Source organism: Aythya marila (genome assembly GCF_965140915.1).
Source record: "Aythya marila genome assembly, chromosome: 1".
In the NCBI taxonomy this organism is placed as follows: Eukaryota; Metazoa; Chordata; class Aves; order Anseriformes; family Anatidae; genus Aythya; species Aythya marila.
Genome location: NC_139042.1, coordinates 8,310,268 through 8,338,027, shown reverse-complemented (window position 1 = coordinate 8,338,027; position 27,760 = coordinate 8,310,268). Strand labels below are relative to the sequence as shown.

The window sequence follows — 27,760 nt, the reverse complement described above, 5'->3', positions numbered from 1 at the left end:
CTTGGGGAACCCTGCAAGTGACCAGGGTGTCAGCTGTGCAGCAAACACTGAATCACACCAAGTTGTCACATTATTTTTGAACACCATCAGAACAAACAGTTCCAGACAACTACGATTACTGCATTTACCACTTTACAGTTGACCAATTAGGATAAATTTTTTACTGTGACTTATTTGTAGACTGCAGCTGAGCAGAGAAAAGGCCATGGGAGATAGTAATCTCTTTTTTAAGGAAGGTTTAAACACACACAATGCCTATAGTTAAAAAAACACACACCATGTTGGGCAGTTGTCAATTCAGAAGACATCTTCAATTGTTTATTGGGAAGAACAGACAAGGTTCCTGAAGAAAGGACACGATGCGATCATACAGTTAAAGACCATTTTTATGTTCTTCTAAAGAGAGGCAAGTACATCAATGGATCTCTACAGGACTGACACCCTATGGATATTCTGTAAGCAGAATTTTTATTTACAACTTTGAAATAATTGGAAAAAAATGTGATGATCACTTTGGAGTGAAAACAATCTCTCTTGGCCCTGCTTTTAAAAATAACTTTTCCACACGCATAAGTGAACCTTATAACTGAAATATTTTGCACTCACAGATTAATTTCTCTCACAAGAACAGAGAGAACTGTATTAATCAGTATTAGCATTGTTACTCACGCTGTATTTTATTATAAAAGATATGTAATCTTAAGGCTGAAGCATCATGTTATTAACAGAATCATTACACTTGCAAGAACACTAACTATCCCTGAATCTAATTTTAGAAATCTAGAAAAAAAATACAACAAAACTTAAAAAAAATCACTTAATATATAGAAAAAGTTTTTAAGCACAGGTCTCCACTATGGCCAACTTTTAAACAAGGACCTAAATTTAACTACAAATGTGGTCGCTAGGGCAACACTCGGTCTTAAATTTCCTTCTTATCCTTCCATGAACATATATTCAATTTTCTGTAACATCCAGACAAAAAAATAATCAAAGAACAAAACACACCAAAATACCCCAGTCAGTTGAAGACACACTCTTTGCATTCACATTTCATTTTAGCAGCACATGATCAGTACTAATGGAATTATTACAAGAATTAACAGATGCCTGGTGGTGCATTAAACGTAGGTGTGTACATTCTGTCATAAGTCTGCTCTTGTTGTAAAATGTATTATTTATGAAAGCAGGAAATTTGCACGTCCCAACGTACAACATATGACGTTCACGTGGAGCAACAACAAAGCACGAGATTTGAAGTCTGGAGCTGAGTTCATGCATTTCTTAGGGTAACACAGGAACCACTGCTGGTAAATCTCCTGGTAGATTTACTAAATCCAGAAAATCTGGCATGATTCTAGGTTACTCCAAATGTTGTAGAGTTGTATCACAGTACTGGGAAAATTAGAGAAAGCAATGAGGAGTTTAGCTTGAGTTTACACTGAAGCTAAGTTCTTGCTCCCCACCTGAGGGGCAGACAAACTACAGAACGCCCTATATCTGAACACTTTATTCACCCTACACTTACCCAATCTCTCTACGTTGAACATGTAAGAAAGCTGAAAAACCTGCACAGATTTTGAGATTGACAACGCTTCCAGCAAGTACAAAATAACAAGAAAAAGGAGTTTCGACCAGGAACAAAACGTACAGTTATTCCTGGCAAGATCTAAAGGTAACAAATACATGTAGTCGGTCTGTTATATAAACTGCACTGGACTGCATGGATAAGCATGCTCATTTGAACATCCTGTACATTAGCACAGCCAAATAATAGTTCATACCCCTTGGGAAAAAGAACATAAATCACACTTACAGAAGAAGGAATTGTATAAGGAATGTAGCAATACTAAAAACAATTTAGAGACCATGGCAGACAATCAACTGAGCCCAAAATATGCTTTGTTGCCCATTAAATGACCAAATTAATCCTGGTAAGTGCAGAAACATCACAAGTGCTCGTAAATCAGACCGTTATGATGCCTTCATCCGGACTCACACAAAGCTTTCAGAGCACAGCTGAAGAAATTATGCATCTGTTTTGTAAACACTAAGAGTAGCTAAGACCAGGTTAAACCATCACGTGCCAGGTCTTCACTACAAGCTTTCCCATCTCATCCATTGGATGCTAAAAGTCTCACCTTTTTTCTGACATAAGGGACAGAGGAAAAAAAAAAAACACCCTGGTGCTGATGCTGCTTACTGAAAGCACTGGCATTTAAAGGAGCTGCATAAATCGCAGCAACCACGGAGTTGTTAGCACAAGTTATCAACAGTGAGATGCTCTCCAGAAACAGCTGTGTTAAGAGGCTCAATGCTAACACAAGTATCCGTACAGGAAAACGTTCTGATAGCAGCCAGCTCCTTCACAGAGCAGAAAAGGGAGGGCAAAATAACATTTTACAAAAGCCTCTGGATAAAACCGCTTCAGCTGGAGTACTGAGGTGTGCTTTTCTTGTTTCATACGCTGCTCTTATCACGGGAAGCGGCAGATGCTCATCTGTGCAAACTCTTGGTTTAGAGGCCGAGCAGCTGTGTACAAAAATAAGTTATCAACCAGAAGCCTCTGGCTGCTGGAAGAGGTCTGTCACCAAACTAACCATCAACCTGGAATGGCCACCGCAAGCCAATCCAACTCCAAAATCAATCCCTTTTGACAGAGCCCTACTATCTGAAAAAGACCCTTCAACCATCCCCCTCTCCAGTAAAAGGGGTGCCATTTTATACTTTATTTTTAATTATTCTGAACCCTACCAATGAGGGTTGTTCTCAGTTTAATTCCTGTACACCAAGCTTTCACTTCCACAATATGCTACAGATGGGAGGCACAGCAACACACGATCGTAAACAGCCAGACCACATTACAGTTTCCAAAATGCAAGTGCCACAGAAACGTGGAGACACGAAGCAGGATTAGGCTTCAGAAGTTGCTGGAGTCTCTGTGGCTGGCACCCCCGGAGCCAGAAAGTCCGAATGAATGGATCTCTTAGTGTTTTATAGTAATTAGGTACGTTTCTGAACCTGGCACTTCTAGTGCTTCATCTGCACTAATTGAGCACAATGCAAACGCTGCTCTGAAATGCCAAACGGTGAAGTTAACAACCTTATAAAGGAGCCAGGAGAACAGATTTTGTTTTCCTTATTAAAGAAGGGGGGGAAAAAAAAAAAAAAAAAAAAAAGAGCACTGGTCTGACTTGTCACTACACAAAACAGAGAACTGGAAAGTTTTCAAAACTGCTCTGTAAGTGTTGTTTTATTGGCCTGAGACTGTTAATAAATATGTTGTAAATGAACTTATACTTGCTTGGGTGGATATAAAGAAACAATTGTATCGCTGTTCTTACATGTTTACAATTTACTCTAGCTCTTCACCTTTTTTTTTCCCTCGTTACTCTGTTTCCTACACCAGCTTCCCATAGCAACTGACATTTATTTGGCCTATAAATTACCCTAATGCAGTTTAGTGCTCTTTCATAATTTTTACAAACACGACACTTACAGAGGATGGACTTGTATTAATTAAAACCATCACTATACAAATCTAACGTTTCCTTTAGCATTTTTAACTTACTGATAACTCTGGTAAATGTACACAGATGGGCAAAGGCTTTCTCTGCACTCACCAGTTGTGTTTTAAAAGTTTACGCATAAATGTGTAATTTGTGTCTGTCTGTCCTATTACCCCCATGCCACACCTGGATAACGCACAATCCTTGACAGAAAAAAGACCATTTTTCAAAGTCATGGCCTGCCCAGCTACAAATGAGACCTCCTCATTAAGAGAAGGTTAATTAAGTTAATTAACTCACAGCCATATCCACTTTTGACATTGCTGTTGAAAGACTTTCGTTTACTTATTTCAGTTACTTGTTAGAGACAGCTTTAGCTAGTTAACTATTAGCTATTTAACTCCAGATGCTAAGAGTCTTTAAGAAGGAAAAAAAATGATACCCATTAGAAAGTTCACCTACTTTGAAAAAGGGGTTGTTTCTTACACAAACAAAAAAGGTTTGGGGCACATATGGCCAGGTAGGTAAGGACCATATTAAAAGTAAGTCTGATTTGGTTTACAATGCCTTTTGGGGGCCTATATTTAGTTCTGAAAGGGAAAAATGCAGCTATTTAAGAGTTTGATATGCAATAATGGTATAAGAATACTCCATAAACAAGCAATAGAAGTAGATTACACAAAGGCATGCACATAGAAAGAATATATACAATAACACACATGCGATATGCATTTAAAATGCTATGTAGCCATAATTAACCTCCTGTTTTCTCAGATGACAGGATGAGATGAAACAGCCTCAAGTTGTGCCGGGGAAGTTTACTGTGGATAACAGGAAGAATTTCTTCACAAGAGGGTGTTGAAGCATCAGGCTGCCCAGAGAAGCGGTGGAGTCCTGGTTGCTGGAGGTATTTAAGAGACGCATGGATGTGACACTAAGGGACACAGCTTAGGGATGGGGCTCAGGAGTCAGGCAGATGGTTGGACTTGGTGATCTTGAAGGTCTTTTCCAACATTGATGGCTCTACACTATACTTTCCACAGCAACGCATCGCACTAACTCATGACAAGAAGGCCTTGAGATGCTGCACACCCCGCACTGGACTCACCTGGCTCTCACGTGAGGACCCTGAGCAACCAACCATGAAGCAGCACAAGTAACTCCAGCACTAACCACCACCCAGGACCTCCATCCCAGCACATTTCAGACAGACCACGCTGTGTGTCACAGCAAGACAGCTATCACTTGTACAGACTGCGTGGCTTCGCTTGCTCTGGTCAGTCGCTCCCCATGACAGCACAGCAAGGTCTGCACGTACGCAGACTTGCCCAAATACTTTCTAATCAAATACAGCAGGAAGCATCGCTCACAGGCATATATAAACCCTACACAGGCATTTAATCTGACATGACATCTTTGTGAACAATTTAAGCTAACACAGCAGCACTTATGCCACAGTAAAATCTTAGAGATATGATAAATAATTTACAAAAGCAGGGCAGTAACTACTAGTGTTTGTTTTCTCAGTGGTCTTTATTAAACCAAATCACTAGGATTAAAGCTACTACAACAAAAACTGGAGACAGACATGAGTGGGTTGACAACTTTTTTGTTTGTTTAAACCAGCCTTGCTGGGGAGACACAAGTTAAATATGACCAGAAATAAATTTGTCATAATACAGTTTCGATCCTCAAATATCTGGAACCAATTAACTTTGGGAAAGTTTCAAAAGGGCCACCCAGTAATAAACACAAAATAATTTGTGTCTGCTGTCTTGTTTGTGATAATTTTTTTTATTGCTACCTCAGTTTCAGATGTCAGAGTAATGACTTCCACATTCTGATTAAAACGTGAATTGAAGCCATATGGAAAAGATGCTCAAACCCATCAAAATCAAAAGAACTCTGTTACTTCTAACTTCTTATACAGTAAAGTTTATAAAGCCTAATGTTTTCACTATTCTGGGTTTAAATTAGCAAAGTTTTTAATACTGCTACCAAAAGAATCAGGTAAGCAATAGAAGGACATATCGGTAACTTCAGTGAAACGTTAACGTAATTAATGGGATGCTAATTAAAAGTCTACAGCAAAAGCACTGTTTAACCCTTTGATGTAACAGTCATAATCGCCCAAGTGATTTCGTTAACTGCTATAAATATTTGGGGCACACCCATTATGATTAAATACTGCTGTACACTTTCAGATATTTACAAAGACACCGTATACAGTACATTCATCTTTCTATTTAAAAGTATGCTGAGAAATATGCTGCGACCCAAAAGCACTTTAAAAAGAATCTGTTTCCTCCCTCCTTCAGCACAAAGACATCTTCCTTCCCATCCCTCTGGCCTGAAAGAAATACATCTCCTGAAGGTTTGTTTTTAACTACATAATGGATTAAACAGGAATAGTCAGAATAGCTAATTGCATTTATGGTTGTTTAAAACCTTCCAACACTTCTTTGTATTTCTCAATTTTTAATATTTCTGCCTACATTTGTCATGGTAATTAACAGGGCTAAATGGCAAGTAATTTCTATGGCAAGTAACTGGACTCACTTTAAACTAGTGAGGAGGGAAAGGGAAATGATCTGCTTTGTTCTTTGCAGTGGAGTATCAGTGTTAGGAAGGTCTTGTTAGCCACATGTGTAAAAAGTTCTACCATCTGCATGCACCAGAACAAAAACCTCAAATTGTGTCAGAGAGAAATAACCTTGGTTGAAGAGAGAACTTTCCATTACCTGTACGCAAATGCCCAGGTTCACATCAAGATACCCTACAAAAGGGCTTGATGGAGGTAAGCTACACCTCTCCCAGGCACACATTGTCTCTACGTAAGCCTTGCTCACTTGCTCAAATGCACTGTTTGCCCAGAGGAACCACCAAGCATGCCCTGAACTCCATGCTGCTCCCCTGCCTCTTTTCTCTTACTACTTGGCACAAGATGCCTTGTTGTTCTGCACAGGGGAAAAATGATTAAGCACAGAGAAAAACCTGCTTATTTCCATTAAGTGTTGCCTCGATGGCAAGGATTGTGAAGAGCAAATACAGAAATAACAGGCTACGCCCTGAGATGCAACGGGAAGCAGAGCAGAATGCTTCAGCAGGCTCCTCTCAGACTGTTTTAAATCTAATGGGTTAATCAGCTAACAAGCAGAATAATTTCTCAAGTTACGCATTCTGCAAGATGCTTTAGTGCTGCTGGAGCTGAAGTGGCCCAAGGGCCGAGGTTCCCCTGTCCTGAAGGCGCAGGGATTCCTCAAACTCCTGCTACAAAAGTGGCAGCAGCGCTACCTGCAATACACCCAAGTGCACAGAAGTGGCCATGCCCAAGCAGGACCAGTGCCCACCTAGCTCAGTATCTATCTTCTAACAATGAGCAGTGACAAACACCTGAAAAATACCCTCCCTGCTATAAGTCTCAGCAACCTATAGGACAGAGCCAGGAGAACAAGACCTAGGACCTGCGCATTTTGTGCCCCTAATGGAAACTTAGTGATTTATTTTCTTGTTGCACCCAAGAAAGCCGTTGGCACGCACAACCTCTTGTGTCAATAAGTTCCTCAGTTTAGTTCTGCACCGTGTGCACATCAGTTTGAACACCTAGCAATTTTATTTGGCAACCCTCGCTTCCTGTGTTAGGAGTAAATAGGTTAGCACTACCCACCCTCTCCACACACGCGTGACTTCACGTACTCATCTCCCATCCCTTCTTGGTTCTTTCCCCCAGGCTAAATTCGCATAGCTTAGCTCCCCCACTTACACGTGTTCTTCAACACCTTTGCATCTTTATTTTTCCATGGGGTACTTTCCCTACTTCTATTACGCTTTAAAGAGGACCAGAACTGCAGACAGTAGTAAACCTGTCAGCACACCCATGACTTACATAGTGGCACGATAATGATTTTTGTTTTATCCTCCATTCATTTCCAAATAATCCTTAATATTAAACTGGGGGAAAGAGGGAGATTAATAGCTATTAAGTGCTGAACTGACGTTTTCATCATAATTTCAACATCACATCCCACTGAGTAGCAATTCAGTCCAACACTGTGTACGTAAAGGATTTTTCTGCCCATGCATTGCTGCACATCTTCTGTAAGGCTCCACAGGCAGTTTTCATTTTCACAGTCCTACGGGGATTATAAATAGTAAAACACTTGTCTTCTCAGTTTCCTTTTTTCCAGAACATTCATGACACTGACAGTCAGCGCTCTTCCCCATTGCTGAGTATTTTGCAAGAATTGTGATCTTCATTTTTGCAGTGCCAGCCTGAAATTTTGTGGCTTAATTCAAAGAACTAGAAATGGAGCTAGTGAGCACGGCTCCATGAAAATAGCAATACAAAGAAAAACAATGCAGATTCTGTGCTTCTAAGTTCAGCATAAAGACATATGCTTTTGTTTTCATCTTCTCTCTATTTCTATTTTTACCTGCAAAATAGGAATATTTTTCTCAGCTCTTCAATCAGTCTTGGTGTTCTGTTTGTGAACAAGTTTTTTCCTTACATTCACCTTCAGTTTTCTTCCTCAGCCATCACATAATACCTCAGCAAATCAGATTTATCAAGCTGGTAGACATTAAATGATTATTAAAACAAAATCAAGAGCTCCTTTATAATGGTTTTTTGTTCGTTTTTGTTGTTGTTTTCAAAAGTCAGCATTAGCACTGTTGTCAGACCTATTAAATATTTTTATACAGATTACCTGTTCAAGGTATCTGTAACTCTTGCTCCATTAGTTTCCACTTTTATTCTTTAAAAAGCAAGCAAATATTTTCCTCGCTCATTATGGCGTTAACCCACTGAACTTTAACGTAAGTACACTTTGCAAGATCATTTCAATTAATAAAATGAATCTGTATTCAGGGTGATTTCCCATTTTAGGAAGATTTTGGAGGCAAGAGGAAAGCTATTCTAATTCCTCTACAGATCAGAACCGTCTATTTTCCTAATAACGGGTAAATATCAGTGAAGTAGCAGTTTAATTATTTTGAAAAGCAGAGAATTCATAAGTCCAAATTGAAAGCAATGTTTTGAATTACACTGAAAAATACATAGTAAGCATAGTATTAAACAATAGTAACTACAGATCAAAACAGAATTATTATGCTTGCAGATAATCATTGCAGCTTGTTGAAGCCAATAAAGTAGAATTGGTAGGTTGAAGACAGTGAAAACAGCCCCAAAGCATGCATGATCCTAGGACTGAATTTAGATATACCCATAGCATGTGACTCACATGTACAGATTGTTGATGATTTTGTATACAAGATGATCTGTTAACTGAAAAAAAAAAAAAAAAAAAATGAAAAAGTGTTTCCTTATTAGGGTATTGCAAAATGCTATCTGACTCATTTTCTTCTTTTTCATGCCTAACAGTTTCTTTGACCAGAGGATTTCATTAAATCTCAAGTAACTAATCATCTTCTTCTGGAAAAGAATCACAGAATCATAGAATATCCCAAGCTGGAATGGACCCACAAGGATCATCAAATCCAACTCCTGGCTCCACACAGGACCACCCAAAAAACAAACCATATTCCTGACAGCATTGTCCAAACACTTCTTGAACTGAAGAAGCAGTCATGATGCTCACGGGCAGACTGTCATGCTGGCCTTTCTTAACGCAGTGGTGAAATTCCTGTAGCTGTATTTTCTTAGAATTGCTCCTAACACTTCTGTTTTCAGTTAGCAGCAATTCTGGATAACTTGCACTGTAGAGATTGAATGCTTTCCATACCAGACCTGTATTTGAAGCTTCCTCCAAATCCTTCTTCCATGTAAGAGGGGATACTGGATAACACCGACCAGGGTGACTGTCTTAAGTTCTTGCTCAAACTGCACATTGCAGTAACTCCACTCAGTGAAGTTCCAAAAATAATCTTTTAATCCTATTCTTTGAGTCTCCACATGCACAATACACAGCCTACATTACAAACAGGCCAAAGTTACAGATTTTTACACATTAGTAAAATCCCAAATCTCAGAGAGCAGTGAGAGGCCTTACCCCAGAGTTTATTAAAATAGAAATACCTTCAACCTTGGGTATATTCAGATTCATAAATGAAATATAAGCAGGCAATCATGCAAATTAACAAAAATCTTATATGGATTTCCGGGTGGGTGACAGGACACATGACAGGGAGATGCCTCAGAGCTTTGTTATTTATGAGCATGGTGAAGGTCTCCAGCAAGGCTATTTACAGCATTGAATTTCCTTTACCTCTTGTTTTGCCTAAGGCCGCTGTCTTGCTGTGATTTGCAAGCACTATCAAACAATGCCCATATTCAAGTCCAGTGCATCCATTTCAATTCAAAATGGTTTACATTGTACCCTGCAGTCACAGCTTGGGACTCCAGGGGCTACTTTGTACGGCTTACCGTGCTTGAAGACTTCATTCAGTTCCCAGCAGCCTTAATTAGGCTAAGAATAAGAGATGTAGTGAACATCAGGGTTTAAATGTAAAGGAAACGATTTACCCAACAAGTCATTTTCTGGATGGCAGATAATTTTAGTATGTTAATAGAAGCCTGTCACTAAATATAGCCACATGTTTTTATATGGGAGAATAATCATAATTTGTAAAGCTCCTGCTGGCTAATAAAAACCTCCCTAAAGACAGAAGCAGACAGACACAGAGGCAAGCAGCGTATGCCAGGAAGCAAGGAAAGATATATGGTTGTTTTAAAAAATAGATGTTTTTTCCTATACAAACATCTAAAATATTTTAAATTTCCACATATTCTAAGCACAGAATTGTTTATAACTTGTTTACAAACAGGAGGTGAGCCCACACATATATGGAGTGCATATTTCCCAAACAACTCTACAGGTGCTCTTTGGAAATCTTTGCAACTTGACTGATAATTTAAAGACCTTTCAATCAACGCACTGATCCGCAAAACCACACATCAAATTACATACATGAAATGTTGCAAACTGAATGTTGCCTTGGGAATTGTACACGTGAACTTGAATGAAAGACACTAAAGTCACCAGTAACACAAGGTTACCAGCATGAATTACTTTATACAAATGAAAGCACATATTTTGAAAATAGAAAGATTTACATTTTTAAAAGTATTCAAATACACAAATTTGTTAGGGTTTACTCATGGAAGGATAAAGGGGATCATACAAATACCATACATTTGTTTGAAATTATGTAAAAGTTACAGAAAGTCAGTCTGACACAAGATCACTGAAACTGATGCTCACATTATTTCTAACTAGGGTTATAATGGATATGCTTAATAAAATTCATAAAAATTGGATATGAGACAATTCAAACAAAAACAAAAACAATTTGACAAAACAAATTCTATCAATGTAAAATAGGTACTGAAGCCAAGAAAAATGTTGTTAAATATACAGCCTTCTACCCCTCTCCCAATTCTCACTTCAGATCACTCTTCTCCCTAGAAATATTGGGTGCGGAATCCAGACTAATTTTAACAAAGTGCACAAACGTCTCTTGCCTTCTTCAAGAGTAATTACCGGACTTGAGAAGATCAGCAGCTACTGAAGCAGTCCATTTCTTCTGAGCAGGCGGAGAGAGGTTACTGAACCGTAAAGAAACTCTCAGGGAACCACAGCACTCAAATTACATGAACATTAAAAGATTAGCTACAAAATGCCCTGTTGAAATTTACATTTGCCACAGGATGTGGCAGTGACCATACAAGACCAACATCAAATGGTACAGCTCCTCTGAAATAACCCTGTTTAACAGAATATTGCAGTAAGATATGGTTACTGATGCGTCCTTGAAATTCCATTGAGAGTAACAGTCTCGGCTGCTGACCCCTATCCTGTAGCCTGGAAAAGGGGAGAAGATTCAAAAATGGGTCCTACTCCCACAGTCGTGTCTATTTTCCTGTAAAAATTCTATTTAAGTCATCTTGTCTTCCGAAGAAAGAGTAGTCTTAAAGAGAACACATTAATTGGAAAGTTTCACGTGTGAACAGGGCTCAAGCCAAGGTGAAATACTACCTTCAGGAAACCAGGCGGTTTTAGATCTAGCCGAAATAAATTTTGTTCTGTCTTTGGTTTTCCCCACATTTACTAGATGTAGTTTGGTATTTCAGAACTACTTCCTTCTGCATTACCAAAAATGATCATAATTTTACATTTTTGAAAACAGTTTTTCCTCGTGGGAGAATAGTTCCCAGACGAGATTTTTTTTTTTCCTTTCACTTTTCCAACACCAATATTGTTTTCAAGCTGAACTGCCTCCTATCCAGACTGACATTTACAAGCTGTGCTAGAAGTTGTCCTCCTCCACTTTTCTAACCTTATTAAAGGCATAAGGAGCATATCACGGAGACAAGATTTCAAATGAACCACCTCCCCCTGAATGCCAAACCAATGACTGTTTACACAATTAAAAAACTTAGTCTCGGCACTGTTTAAAAATCTACATATCCTGTAACAGCAGAACATAAAGAACTTAAACCACCACGTGCTAACATTTGCCAGTTTACACAAGCTTATTGCTATACACCAGCACATCCATTACAGCTGATTGTAAATATAGGTTAAAATATTTACTTATTTACATAATTAATAAGACTTCGGGAATCACTGTTGTACATAACCATGCCACACACTTTTTAACATAGAAAATACTCCTTCAAAACATAGAAGTGAAAATATGAAAACAATTAGTATTTCAGATTGTACGTGCAAAGGTGTATTTTTTTGTTTTGTAGTACAAATACCATGAAGACAGTGAAGCTGGCTGTACTGTTTTCCAAAACAACTCACTGATTATTGCTTCTGTGGGGAGTTTACAACTTTTAGACTAAACATCTTTTATTTTTCTCCAAAACTTTCTGTGGAACAAGTATTTAAGTACTGCAAGCATGTGATTGACTTCTATTTTGAAAGTTTAAGGATTCAAAAGGAGCAAAACGATTTCTGTGCTGAAACTGTTGCTCTGGTTAATTATCATTATCCTATAACTGACGTCAGGAACGATATCACACTGGAATTGGCAGTCATATAATAGGAATGGATATCAGTAATGAAGAGCATGAAGGATTTAATTCTGAACAAAACATTTGGAGCACAGAAAGCAGTAATTAAACATAATGTGATTAATCAGGAACAACACACACCCATTCCATCAGAGAGTTCCATGCTAAGATTAACAGCGTGTAAAAAAAATGTTGTTTTTTTTTTTAATTAAATCATAAACTAGCAGGATGAGCTTACACTTATGTAAACTGCATTCCTGTTAGAAATGCTTTCATTCTGCGTATTTTGAACACAGAATTAAAGTTTTCTCCTTTTATAAAATGAAATCCGAATGCCAAGCCTCCCAAGCTGTCTTAACACTTGATCAGTTCCAGAAGCAGCGTGACAACAACTATCATCACCCGCGCAACAACTGGAGATTTTAAGTGGAACTGCCAAAACCTCAAAAAAAATAAAAGTTCCAAAGTTTTATACATTAGAACTTCCCAGTTTTGTTACAAGGCTATAGAGAGGGACATAGAGAAAGAGGTAAAGCAGGGCTTCACAGACGAGGCCTACCATGCAGTGAGCGGTTCTGCTGCTGGCCCTGAATGCTCAGAGCCAGCTCGTCTCTGAGTAGGGGCAAATGTCCTTCCACATTTCCTCTGCACCCCAACAAGAGAAGGCTGACTAAATGTTAAGTGTTTCTCTTATACATAGTACCTAAGAAAAGGTCATATAAATGGTTCCCCAAAAGGCCTGCAAGCTCATGAATGCCTTCCCCTCCTGCCTTGTGCCTCAGCTCAGCAGCCAGAGGGCAGCTAGGATGAGCCCAGGAGGGGCTGAAGGCTATTTCTTCAGACCTTGAAGAGGAAATGTGGTTGCCTGACAACGTAAAGAGCTGGCAGAAGGAGAGAGGACTGCTGAGAATGTTGGGGCATTGGGAGAGTAAGAGACTCCTGCTCCCACAAGCCTCCCCCAGGAGACTTCTTAAACCCTTTCCTCTCATCAGGAAAACCCTCAGCTCTCCTCAAACACTACTTGGATTTCACCTGCTAGGAAGCCTTGAAAAATCTCCTGACCCATCTTTTCTAATCTACCAAATTCTCACCTACAGTAATTCTAAAAATCAGAAATGCTATTCATGCTAGGGATGGGTGTCTGGGAGCTCTTCATAACCATTAAACATTCCTTTAATCCCAGTTACTGACTAGCAAAAAGTCATCTAACATTAACAGTATTTCTGATACAGAATTTTGCATAAGGTAAAAAAGACAGAAGTTTTATCTGAGAGAGAAGTTTCAAAACAGATTTGTAATACTGACATTTTTGGTAATTCTAGAAAGTCAAACAAGTAGCTGCTCACTGTAAAAGATCTCGTTAAAGGAGCGTAAAAATAAGTATTGCATTGAGCGTTTAACAAGATACACTGGAAAGCTCAAAAATGCAAAGCAGCTTTACATAGAAAGCAAGAGACAAAGTATTAAATGTTTTCTCTGACTCTTGCCAAACGTCCTGCTCTGAAGTGATGGATGAGGTTTCCTGAGGCTAAGATGCCAGAGCCAATTAGCCATGTCAATCCACAAGAGCGCCAGCTGCCAGGATCTAACTTTATTACTGTATTACTTAAAAGTGAAGACATCAGCAGTGTTTAAGTTCACATGACTCCTAATTTTAAAACCTGTCTCTTAAAGACTTCACATGGGGGTAGTGACAATGACCTTAAGTTTCAACCTTTTAAAGCCATCCTAGAGAGCCATCAGTTATCCATAACTTGATTACGTGAAGTATTCTGTTAATCAAATTAGTCCACATTATGCTCTATTTGAAGGAGAGTAAGACTGCAGCTTATTTCTCTTCTCATACGAGTTTTATGTAAAGTTTATATTTAAAAGTAGCAATTTATTTCAATTTGCCTGTTTCGGTTGCCAAACTGCCTATCCCACAGAACATGATATGTGTAAAGTATATATAGCTTACCCATTTATGGCATCTAATTCTGAATTCCAAAATAAAAATTTTGGAAAGTGTTTTGAGCATTTATCTACTAGAATAAAACATGCCTAAGTCTTTGATTATTTGAAAACATCTGCATTTAATTTCTAAGCAAGGAGCTTGGAAATGTTGATCATACAATACACCTCCCTGCACAGTCACCAAAATAAACTCAAGGATTCCATGAAAGGGTAAAAATTTTCTTCTGCTTAGGTGCCTGTGGAATAGATTTGAACATTAATGCCTGACAGTAAAGAGTAACCATTTCTTTTGAGTAACTTCATATGCCTCCAAACTACTCGCAAAATTATGTTCCTTTTTTATGTGATGATATTAACATCTTAATAAAAAACATTTCATCCTTTTCCTGCTACTACATTTAACATTTTCTTTACTTTCTCACTCCAGTCTACAATTGGCACATGGTATTAACAGCATCTTTTCTTGAACTGTACCCTGGGGATGCTGAGAGAACGACACAACAGCAGAACACAATTAAGACAGAGTATGTGATATGAAGGCCACAGAATAAATGTCAGATGAGCTCCATCTGATTATGTCTTCTATGAAATTAAAAAGATGCAAGCTCTTCTTCTACACCCTTTTTCCAGTAAGGTCCAGGCATTAAAGAAACAGAAATTAGGAAAGAAGCTTTCCTACTAAATGCAGATGATGGAACAGCAGAAAAATACCATTCCTCAACAAAAGGCAGGTCTTATCAAAGAACGTCGCATGACCTGATACAAATGGAAGTAAACAAATCCTCCCAATAGCCAAAATGCTATTGTTAGATGTGGGGAATCAGGCCTGTCAAGTGAGCTTCAAAATTAAGATGTGTTAGAGCACACATATTAAAACTGTAGCTTCAGAAAAAACACTGCTGAGTTGATATCGATGTCTAACTTGACACTAGAGAAGAATGGTTTCTTGTTAGTACTAAAATGAGTTTTGGCACGCCTGTTAGAAGTTAAGCCTTTATCAACTACAGCCAGCAGCACATCATTATCTGAGGCAGTTTGTCCATGCAACAGCAGAAATTATGCCATGAATCCTTGAAACTTCTTTTCAGACAACACTAAATACTGACCTTTCTGCTCCTCCCTTACGCAGGCAGCAGTGACAGACACGTACCTCAGTTGAGAGCACTACCACAACATCAGGGGTTTGTCTTCCTCCAGCCAGGCCTGACACTGGGATCCGGAGCTTTACCTCGGCGTGGTTTCCAATGAGGAAAAGCAGAGAGCTTCCTTGCAAGCTTTCATGCTGTGTTTTTTCCTCTAAGTTAATTAGGAAGTCAAAAGCAGAATATTGAAGTATTCATGCTCTTCTACCAATACATTATAATATTGAGAAAATAATAATTTTGCTACTCCAACAAAAAAGTTATAGTACTTTTTTCTTTCTTTTTGCACATAAGGAGGAACTAAGCAATGGTTCTACTTAAACTGCCACAGTATCAACTCAAAAGCTAATAATGGAAGGAATGAAAAGGCTATCTAGCCTGGGCCACATTAGAGAATAAATATACGTGGTCCCTGCCAGCTGCTGTAACCAAAGCCGCTGTTGCCTCAGAAGAGGGCCACGGTTAACCACGACAAACCAAGAAAGATGGTGGCAGAAAGACAGCTACACTCCAAGCAGACAAGTGTCTCAAGCATTTATTTTATGCATTTTCAGTTATAGAGGTTACTACTTAGATGTTAGAAAAGTTAAAAAAATAAATAAATAAATAAATAAAAATCTGTGTATTCATACCTCGGTTGATAAACTAAATAGAGAGGCGAGCTTCCCCATCCAAGCAGTCTTTGTATAATGTTAATAAAATAGAAATACCATGAAAGCACACAACAAAACTTTAACCTAAAAAAAAAAAAAAAAAAAAAAAAAAAGGGAGGAGTGGGAAAATCCATTTTCCTAGAAACCAGAGCTTCTAAAAACTCTAAAATATTTATTGAGTAAATGTAAATCCATCTGGCCTTCTTCAGCCTGCATTGTCCTCGTCTTTTGATTAAAACTGCTGTTCCCAATGGAAAAGGAGTTGGTGCCTTGTTTATAAAACGTCAATTTAGTAAGTTTAAATAGAAAACTTTTTTTGTGTTACAGTAAATAAACTGTGTAACCAAATATAATGGCCTGCCAAAACAAATGGGATATTTCAAATACCTATTATTCCTCAGAATTATCGTTGAAAAAAAGTGACAACACCTTATTTTTAAGGATATTGCTAATTTGGTATATAATATTTTATAGTATATAACAGAATTAGGTAACAATTTCTCAAAAAAGACTTGCAAGTTACACAACATAAATGTGATTTTACAGTCACACAGCACATTACTCAAGGAAAAAAACTTCGATCTGTATTTTCACAGTATCATACATTTAATTGTAACAGGCACAAGGTACTGAAACATTCATAACAACTCATTTGCAAGTTTGTACAGAAAGCACCTGATAAGCTGGTTAGTAAAATCACTCCGGAATGTTCAGTGGCAGAGTACTTTTTGTATGCAATTATCTTCATTTACAATACTTCCATTTTGCCTTTAGGCAAACGGAATCAGCAACAGCACAGCCTAAAAGTAGATTTCTGTTGTTGTTGCTGCTTCTCTTGCCATAGCAAGTCTCTGCCCATTCTTGTGTTCCTTCCCCACAAGGCACAAAACAGTAACAACAAATTTAGTGTACATGGAAGGTGATATTGGAGGGCCCTTGGCCTCAAACATTCTAACCACTTTTTATATTACACTATACTGCTGCTAAGCTTTGTTTGCTGCCGAAGTATACCATGCATCTTAAACTAGACTACTGGTTTTGATTTTTTAAATACTGCAAAGCATGAAGATTTAGCGGTATTTTGAATTGCTATGACTTCCATCCTGTAAGAAAGCATACAAATACCTGGAGTTAAGCTGTGACTAAAGAGCGCTGGAAACTCATTTCTCCATTAGATCCAAGGGGATTTCTTTGTGGATCTGTGCTTCAGCATTTTTGCTTGCTTCTAGACCAAGTAGCTCAAGCCATAGGAGCACAATACTTGTTCTTTACATTGCTTGCTTGGAGTAAAGAAAGGTACAGCCAAAATGAAGCTGGATTTAGACTATTTACATAACTGAAAAACAACTCAACTGATACAGCTTTGACTTCTTCAAAAGCAAAAGAAACGATTCTCAGTTGTACTACCTGTGCTCTATCATACACTGAAACAGAGCAATACCCACTCAAATACTTTTGATCAACTTGTTTTATTCAGTATTTAATGTAAACAGTATTTTTATTTTATTTTTTTTTTTAGCTTTAACTGGACTTGAAATACTACTGAAAAAGTATTTCTATAACAGCAGACACAGGGAAAGGAAGGAGATGGTATGCCCAAATGTAACAGTACCACAGTAAGCAGGCTCTCAGCCTCAACAGCAGGCTGTTGGAACACCCACAGCAGCCCTCAGATTTTCCAAAAAGTGTCATAAGTGTACACAGTTTTTAAGGACTTCCCTTTATTGTAGTCTTCTTACACTCCTGGCCGCTCTCTCAATATTTCTCTTAATTCATGTTATCTGTAACAGGTGATCACTGTTTTACTTTACATCCAGGAAGATGCATTCTTCCTCCAAAATTTTGTTTGAAAGGAAAACGCTCCCCTTTCTTACTCCTGACGGCCATGTGGTTCTTGCCTTAAAAACAGTATCTCTTCCTTGGTATATGAGCTCCTATGCTCAATACTTCATCCATGATAGATGCACTGATAACCTACTATCAGCACAGCAGTAAGTGCAATATGGACTTGCCATTTTTCTGTGTAGAATTCATTCAGACGCTATTGCTGACATTTTCTCCAACTCCCATATTCAGGACAGCAACAGCACCCTCTTTGTCTCTCTTTCTCTAGGCTCTTGCTCATTTTTTCTTCATATTCATTGCAGCAAAATTCATTACTTCCTTTCCCTCCAAACCTATAATTTTCTTCATCATCTGCTTTCTGCTTTAACTAGAGCAGTCTCTATGTTCTCCCATCTATCTTCCACTTGTTATACCTACAACACTCCCACAGTCCAACTCTCATTACATCAGCTCAGCTCCAATCCTTCATGTCTCTTGCTACAAAGAGTTCTAATTTCTCATTTTTGGACTGTACATCTCTGCCTCCTTTTCTTGCTCTTTCTCAACTTATTTTTCAAATTCGTATTTTTTCTACTCCCTAATGGCCTCTCTGTGGTTGGGAATAATTCCTACATCAATTCCTTCCATCACAGTCAAAAGCCAGCCCCCAACATTCCCACTCTGCCTTTTGCATCCAGCTGTCTGATCTCACGCCTGAGCTGTACATTGTTTAACCCGTGACCCTGAAGAACTTGTTAACATTTCCAATTTTGTGTGTATAACACCATACATGACAATCAGAAAGGGTGAGTGCCAGGTGCTGCACCTGGGTCACCACAACCCTGTGCAGAAGTATGGGCTTGGGGAACATTGGCTGGAAAGCTGCCTGGCAGAAAAAGGGCCTGGGGGTGCCGGTTGACAGCTGGCTGAACATGAGCCAGCAGTGTGTCCAGGTAGGCAAGAAGGCCAACAGCATCCTGGCCTGCATCAGAAATTGTGTGGCCAGCAGGACCAGGGAGGTGATTGTCCCCTTGTACATGGCACTGGTGAGGCCACACCTCAAGACCTGTGTTCAGTTTTGGGCCCCTCACCACAAGAAGGATGTGGACTTGATCAATTAAACTGGTGAAGGGACTGGAAAACAAGAGTTATGAGGAGTGGCTGAGGGAACTGGGCCTGTTTAGTCTGGAGAAAAGGATGCTGAAGGTGGACCTCATCGCCCTCTCCAACTACCTAAAAGAAGGTTCCAGAGAAGAGGGTGTCAGTGCACTTGGTGCACTTAGTAGTGATACACTGCTGGTTGGACTTGATGGTCTTAACGGTTTTTCCAACCTAAGTTATTCTGTGATTCTACTCAAACCCATTAGAAATTATACTATAAAATGAGTAAAGTCTGATATAACAAGGCACGGCTTGAATTTCAAACAAGATGTAAATAAACCTCCATTTTTTTCTGAAAAGAGCAAACACCATATAGTTGAGCATACACAGGATAAGTGTCTTGGGATAGTATTTAAATGACAATGTATCAATTTTCAAAGTTTTTTATTTCTCAAAAACTTTTATAACAAAAGAGAGTCCTAGTTGAGATTAGTCTTTTTTCTATCTTGCAGGTTCTTTATGTTTTAGTCAGACCATCTTTTAGTCAGTTTTGTTTCAACATCAACAACAACAACAACAAAAAAAACTAATTCAAAGACATGGTTTCTTCAACTTCAAAGCAACATCTCAAATGTCAAGCTGTTCACAATGAAGTATGCCATAACTGTTTTGAAACTTAAGAGCTATAGGTATTATTCATGGGCGCTCATTTATTAATATCATCTTTTCCAGATAAAAATAACTGAAGAGATTACATTTCAGTTTCCACCTTTTGTTGGAATCTTAGGGTTCCTTTTGATCTTGAATTATCCATGAAGGATTATCTTATACGTTCACTACCAATGCATCACTTACAATCCTTGAAACGTCTCGACATTAACATGTGCGATCCAAAATAGAACTTGAAGGGCTTCGTTCTTCTGTGTGGTCCCCAGCACTGACTACCGCAGCTCTCTGCTGGGGTATTACAGAAACATCAGTTCTCAGACTGTAGCTAGTTAAAAACTTCCAAACCTACATTTTCAACCATGTTAGGGCTCAGGAATAAAAAAAAAAAATTTAAAATCAACTTCTGAGCTTTCTGGAAGTTTTTGATTTTTGACTGCATATCAGATATTCCTATATTTACTTCTTCTACTTCAGTCAAGAAAAAAAAAAAAAAAAAAACCTTTCAAGTGTATTGTTCTAATAAATTCAATTTAGCAGAAAGCTACCTTAAGAGAGCACTTTCATTCAGTTTTTCCACAGAGCATATACAACATAAACAACTTATTTTTAATCTGTCATTTCATCATGTAAGTAGTCACAAAATACAACTGAGGAGTTCCAGGCCATATGAGTCTATAATCCCTGCATTACTTAAAGTTAGTCAGGATGCTTATTCATATGTTTCTAATAATTAAGAAAAGTTGATAAAGATGTTGCCTTTTCAAAACAAAGGCCCTTAGACCTTCTGCCTTTCACACTCTCCTGTGTTTTGCTCCTCAATGGCAGCCACTTGAGTGAACGCCTATCACACCCATTTCACCATGTAAATTCATCTCTGAATGCAAACTGTCAAGCATTGCCAACATGGCCAACATAAAAATTATTTTCCTGTTTTAAAGGTTACTATATTAAAGGCCCTAGTATGGCTATAAAAATTCACTGCAACAATAGTCAAGATAATTACTTATAACCAAGAGCCCTAATTACAACTACCCCCCCCCCAACTAGACAAACGCATCCATGAAGAACTAGAAAGAAAGATGGAGTTACTGCTCAGACTATAAAATATACTTTTGCAAAACATGAAACAAAACAACATAATACATTTTGTTCAAAGAATATGTGAATAGGTTCTGAAACCAGTTTTTATAAAATGCAAGAAATGCAAAATTCTCCATTTTCGTGACCTAACAACTAGCTTAAGCCACATTGCATTCCAGGTCTGAAATCTAGACACCAGCATTAACAACTAAAGTACGTCAGCTCTCAGAACACACTGCAATCTGAAGATAACAAATACTTAAAGGACACATTAAAGTTATGAGCAAAACTTAAGGCATAGAAAGTTCTCAACCACAGACAAGCAACACAAGTAGGAAAGTATTTGCAGTGACTACACAGCTTGCTAACAAGGTAAGTATGTCATAATCAAGGGCAGTTTATGAACCAAACCATTGGCTGTCCCAAGTTCAAAGACTAGTTACTAAAATAAACCGTTATGTTGAAGAGAACGTTCACGGCATTGAACGGCTTCCATAAAATCTGACTACAAATCTGACTACAACAGTTAACTTTTCCTTTATAACATCAAGTGAGTTGTGCAGCATCATAACTTAAGAGCCATGGACATAATGAACTTTCTCAGTACTGGGATACTCAGAGGTTTTGCTATTTAAGTACACCTATTTCCCCCCCCCCTCCCTTGAAAAGCCCAATCCAAATTAACAATGAGATGTTCAACTAATTACCACTAGTTTTATAATAACCTATGCTTCCTGAATGGGAGATTTCTACACACCTGCTCTTCTTAATTCAAGAAAAATTTCAAATCTTAGGGATCCTAAGGATAACTAGGCTATCCATAGGATAACCGAAATTATCCCTGTAGGAAGGCAGTGCTGTTGCTACGTGTTATTGAGGGTCTGAACATATAACTAATTAAATTTCAAGATGAGGATTCATCATCCTCTCAAATTAGAAAAAAATCACAAAGAAAAGGAAACCTAATGGACAGGGTATGAGCCATCCAAGTCAAGCAGATAAAAGTTAAAACAGTAGTTGAAATTGATGGTGAAAATTAATCTCTCCTGAATTCTGTAAACTCTACTCATGAGTGAATCTATAATGACAGGCACTGTATGAACACAATAAATTTAGAAATAATTCCTGCCTAAAAAAAGTTTAAACACCAGAATTTGAGATAGAACTCTAAAGGGTTTTGCTACATTTTGAAATATTTCTATGGATAGGATATTTACTTGCTAGCACATGTGAAATATCATCTCTTTCCAAAAGCATTCCAAGTATCGTCACAATTACAACAGTTATCAACAATGGTTTTACCAGAATGGAAAAGAAAGTATTGGTGTTATCACTCCAATCTGTACTGCAATAAATTGTCTTTGTCTCAACACTTCTACTTAAGAATCTTTACAGAGCCTTAAGTTCATACGATTCTCTCAAGGTCCCAGTAAATTGTTATAGTGTTCTAAAACACCTCTTAGGTTGTCTGGTTAGGTGGTAGTGGTTTGTTTTTTTTTCCCCCCTCTTCTTGCTTCTATGACTCTTTATACAACTCACTATAAAAAAGATTTAGATAATTAAAGCTTTAGATAATTCTTATGGCAAATACAATCATTCCTAAAGAAATATAACCATGTTACAGAAATACATATCTAGAAAAAGTTAGTGTACAAAGTATTTACATAAATTTACTACTGTTTTTTGACTATGATTACAAAGAACATGACAAAATTAACTTGATACAACTATCTGGTAAAAATGTTTGCTTGCGTAATATATCAGTTTGAAAAATGATTAATAATAAAACTGACGTATGTATTGTTGGATTATTTGTCTGAAAAATAACGATCATTAGAAGTACCACATGTCATTCTAGTAAGGAAGGGACATAAAATTATCCATTTTCTTGGGCTTATGGTACAATAAATTTGAACACAGTACAACAAACTAGTTCAGCGTGTGCTTTACAGCTACTCCTGAAACACGTAAGATCACAATTTGCTATTAAGATAACTTTAATTACATAATAGCACAAAATTCTTCAATTAAAAACTGAAAAGTCTTCAGAGGATTAAAAAGGCAATGAATCTCAGCATTAATCAGTTTTAAACAAAATGCATTTCCAATGATATTACACATTTTTACTCTTGAAATAAAGTACTACTTACTTGATTGGCCATGTAAATTGTGAGGAGACCTCTCCTAGAAACAGAAGTTATAAAATTAGTGAAGAGATTAATAACTTTTTGCAAATCGTAGAAAAAACAGTTTAAGCATCAGAATGCTGCATTAAAGAACAGAATTTAGGATGGATCATTACTACCCCATAGAAAAGTACATACGGAACCAAAAATAGTACCTTCATAGCACAGTATCAAAACAGTGAGAAATTATATGTACAGAGTTATATATAATGATTCCTACTGCACGAGTCATGAAGGCATCATGAAGGGGCAGGGCACCTTGAACAACACAAAAAATGAAAGCCTCAAATGTAACACCATCAAGTTTAACTGTTAAACTTAATATGGAAATGAGTTTATAAGCTGAACTCATTTGTCTTCACAACATTTGGGATTTTTTTAATGCTGTTACAACATAAACGACAGAAGGTCCAACCCACCCAAGTTTGTATGTTTGTCATGATATTTTAGGTTTTTAAGCACAGAATGCTTAAGAGGACTGTATGTTAACAAAACAACTTGAAATCAGTGCAGTTGTACAAGGACACAAAATCACAGGCAGTAGCAAAAAAAATTCCAGTTGCATGGTTCCAAGGCAGCAAGCAGAAAAAAAAATAAAAAAGGGAAGAAAAAAGCTTTTTTTCAGTATTTTCTAACCCTCGTGTCCAGGTGTTTATAACTTTGCCAAGCAAAGCACCTAGATCTAGGTTTCTCACAACCTGTATGTGAGGCACGGGGATAAATCCCATTTGAAAACTCTAGTGCTTCCACATCACTTTGAATTTGAAGAAGCAATGTTACATCATCCCGAGTCCCACAGGATGCTCTCTATTCACAAGCAAAATTCAAGTTTTGTTTAAGTTCAAAACTTTAACTAGCAAAAGTAGATTATTTAAAAAAAAAAAAAAAATCCCCTCTGAATACCTTCCCCACCTACTACCATATGCAGGTACAAAAAAAAACAACCAACAAGAACATAGCATGGAAACCTCAGGGATTTAAAAAAGAAGCCCAAATCTAAAGATTTGGTAAGGATGAAGCACACACAAAAAAAGAAACAAACAGACAACATATAAGGAATTGTGTCTTGAAGCATTAAAGCAAAGAGACTTCTATAACTCACAAGAAAGTACCACAATCCTGCACACTGCTTCTAACCAGGAAGGAAGGAAAATTCACCTTGTACAGTAGAGAAATTGAACTCTCAGAACAGGTCTACAAGCAACCAATGAATCGTTAAGCTTTTTAAGCTCTCACAGCTTTAAGAGTATAATGTGCGTTTTGACAATAGTATTACGGTGTGTATTGCACAGTGTGTATTGCAAGTGCACATAATTTACTTCCTGGACTCTCTCTGGCAGTATCTGTATCACACAGGCAGGGATGACATGCACGCGAGGTGCTTTGGCCTCCCTCTGATTTTTTTTTTCTCTCCAAGTACTAAAAATCCAGGAGCTTGATCTTGTCAAATTCGTAGCTTTTTATTGTGGTCCCTCTTGGCTGAATGTTAAATGCAAACTGCCAATCGCAAAGACAAAGAAAGGAAAAGGGGTTAGAGAAGAGGAAGGAAAGAAATAAGAAGCTACAGTGCAGCTGCAGTGAGACCAATACAAGAAGTAGGTGGTCACTGGGAGGAAAAACATGCAGACAATGAAAGCACACAAGGAAATAACTTCTGGAGTTGAAAATACAGAAAGCTGCTACATGACATCATCTGAAAGTGCCTGAAGCAAGCCTGTCTGCATTTGCTGCTGAACAAGGCCTCGGCTAACTCTAAGCAAAAACAGTCTTTTTCCCCAAAACTTCATTCTGTGACTGCTTTAGCAATAAATATCTCCGTGTTTTTTACAGAAAACAACTCTTCCCAGCCCTGTGCAAATGTGATCCAGCAAACCTAACCCAACTCTGAACTCAACTGGTAAAAAGTGGGTGGAAGCACAGAAAATGTGGCACTATTTTGTAACAATGACAGCTGATGGAAAACAGGACAGAAAGATGGAGCTGGTCCAAACAAAAGGGTCGCTGATACAACCCAAGGACTGTATTAAAGCTGCAGCTGGTAAATAAGAGACTCATATAATTGAGAAATAGGGAAATTACAAGAGCAGGAAATAATTAAATAACAGAAATAATTAGTCTGCCATGTGTAGTCACCTGCTTTGGAGGCTTAAAGACACTACAAACTGGCTAAGATTTAACTCCCCCAGTCCATGAACCAGTGTTGAATAGTAATCTCTGGAAGACCTAGACCAGCAGGTAGTTACACTAGTGATGGTCGGGCAAGAGGAAGCCCAAGTGGATGCACACGTATTTTTATTTCCCTTCACTCCTCTGTGCTTTCTTCATCTCTGCCAGTTTCCATTTAGAGGTTAATCTCACCAAAACCTTCATTTTAGCTTATCACTGTTTCAATTCCACCTTTCAGCTGATATTATCTCTCATACCCTACAGAGTTCCAAATCACAGAATATCCCAAGCTGGAAGGGAAACACAAAGATTGTCGAGTCAATCTCCTGGCTCCACAAATGATCACCGAAAAATCAGACCCTATGGCTGAGAGCACTGTCCAAACACTTCTTGAACTCTAGCAGACTCAGTGCCACGACCACTGCCCTGGGGAGCCTGTCCTAGTGCCTGACCACCCTCTGGGTGCAGCACCTTTCCCTAACCCCCAGCCTGACCCTCTCCATGCCGTTCCCTCAGGTCCTGTTGCTGTCCCCAGAGAGCAGAGCTCAGCGCCTGCCCCTCCGCTCCCCTCGTGAGGGAGCTGCAGGCCGCCATGAGGCCTCCCTTCAGCCTGCTCTGCTATGGACTGAACAAGCCAAGTGACCTTCGCTGCTCCTCAAACATCTTCCCCTCTAGACTCATCGCCAACTTCATAGCCCTCCTCTGTAGCCCTCTAATAGTTTCATGTCCTTTTTATACTGTGTTGCCCAAGCCAGCATAAAATGCTCAAGGTGAAGCTGCACTGCACCGGTGCAGAGTAGAGGAGGACAATCCCTTCCCTCAACTGGCTAGCAATGACATAGAGAATTTTTAATTTGGGGAAAGGAAATAAAGGAACATACACACACAAACCAGGACATAATTAATGAAAGGCTGACTAATGCTGAACTAGAAGAAGGACGCAAAGTCACCATCCAAGAGAGCTGTATTAGTGGGACACAAAATGGGGCGGCATGTCCCACCCAATTCTGCCAGGCTGCTTTGTTAAACTAAAGAACCTAAGAATTTTTTTTTTTTTTTTTTTTTTTAAAGTCTTAGCAAGACTGGTATCTTTTACCTGAAAAGAGTGATTGGATGAAAGCAAACACATTTTTGAATCACCCTTTAAGGTGTCAAAGAGCAGTAGTGTCTAGAATACTTTTCATTTTGTTTCACCTAATTTTTTCCCCATTCCCACGTTCACATGAATTTTCTTGTACATTTGCTAGAGAAATAAGCCAGCAATGCCTCCAAGTGCAATTATTCAATACAGCTTGTGTCATCTGGGGCTGAATAATTCCAATCTCATTGTTTCCGTTCTTAATGTTTAACTAACAGGCCACATTCTTCCAGAAGATAATTCTTCTGTTCATTAGTAGCTTCCTCAAAGAAAGGTTTTACTTGACACAACTTGTTTTTTGGACAACTCAGTAGCATTCAGACCAACTTCTATCTCCAACAGCTCTTCAACTATGGCCTATGTTTGGCCTATAAGCTCAAACAACATATTTTTTTGACTGTACTGCCCAGAGGAAAGAGTCAAAAATAACTTTTTTTAAAAAAATAATGAAAAGCTATAGGTCAAAAATAGCAAGGAAGCTTAGCAGCACACTGGGCTGCCTTAACAGAAGTGTAGGTAGGAGGTCAAGGGAAGTGATTAATCCCCTTTACTTGGCAGTTGTTAGGCATCACACAGACCACTGGGCCTGCTTTGGTCCCCCAACCAAGACAGAGTTCACTGCCTGGTGTGAGTCGAGGGGAAGGCACCAGCACGGCTGGGGCTGCAGCACTCACCCTGCGAGAAGCCGATGTGGAAACGTGGGTTGGTTCATCCCGGAGATGAGAAGGTTACAGGGGGACCTAACAGCAGCCCTCCAGCACCACAAGGTTACCAGGGCAAGAACCAGCCTCTTTGAAGCATGCTACAGAAAAATGGGGGATTCTGACTTGCAATGAGGAAACCGTATTTTCACAGAATAAGTTATCTAGGTTGGAAGAGACCTTCAAGATCACCTAGTGCAACCTCTGTCCTAACACTAACAAGACCTCCACTAAGCCATATCACTAAACTCTACACCTAAACATCCTTTAAAGACCTCCATGGATGTTGACTGAACCACCTGGGCAGCCCATTCCAATGCCTAACAACCCTTTCAGTGAAGAGGTTCTTCCTAATATTCAACCTAAACCTCCCCTGGCACAACTTTAACCCATTCTCCCTCATCCTGTCACCAGGCACGTGGGAGAACAGACCCTGCCTCAAGACTGTCAAATATTGGAACATGGACCCAGAGGTGTTGCAGGACTTCTGTCCTCAGAGGCCTGCTAGTCCTGACTGCACAAATCCCAAAGCAACCTGGTCCCAAGTCAGTGCTGAGCCTGCTCCAAGCAGGAAGCTGGGCAAGACAACCTCTCACGGCCCTCTCCAGCTCAGTAATTCCACCATTCTAGAGAAAAAAAAAAAAAGTGGAAAGCA

General features: G+C 38.6%; 1 protein-coding gene across 1 annotated transcript in view; it reads right to left on the bottom strand.

Moving 5' to 3' along the window:
* TMEM135 (transmembrane protein 135) overlaps positions 1-27,760 on the bottom strand; it is a 176,775-nt gene that overhangs the window by 110,730 nt on the left and 38,285 nt on the right. Inside the window, exon 4 of the mRNA XM_082772953.1 lies at positions 23,065-23,098. Coding sequence (XP_082629079.1) covers positions 23,065-23,098 — 34 coding nt within the window. The remainder of the gene's footprint in view (positions 1-23,064; positions 23,099-27,760) is intronic.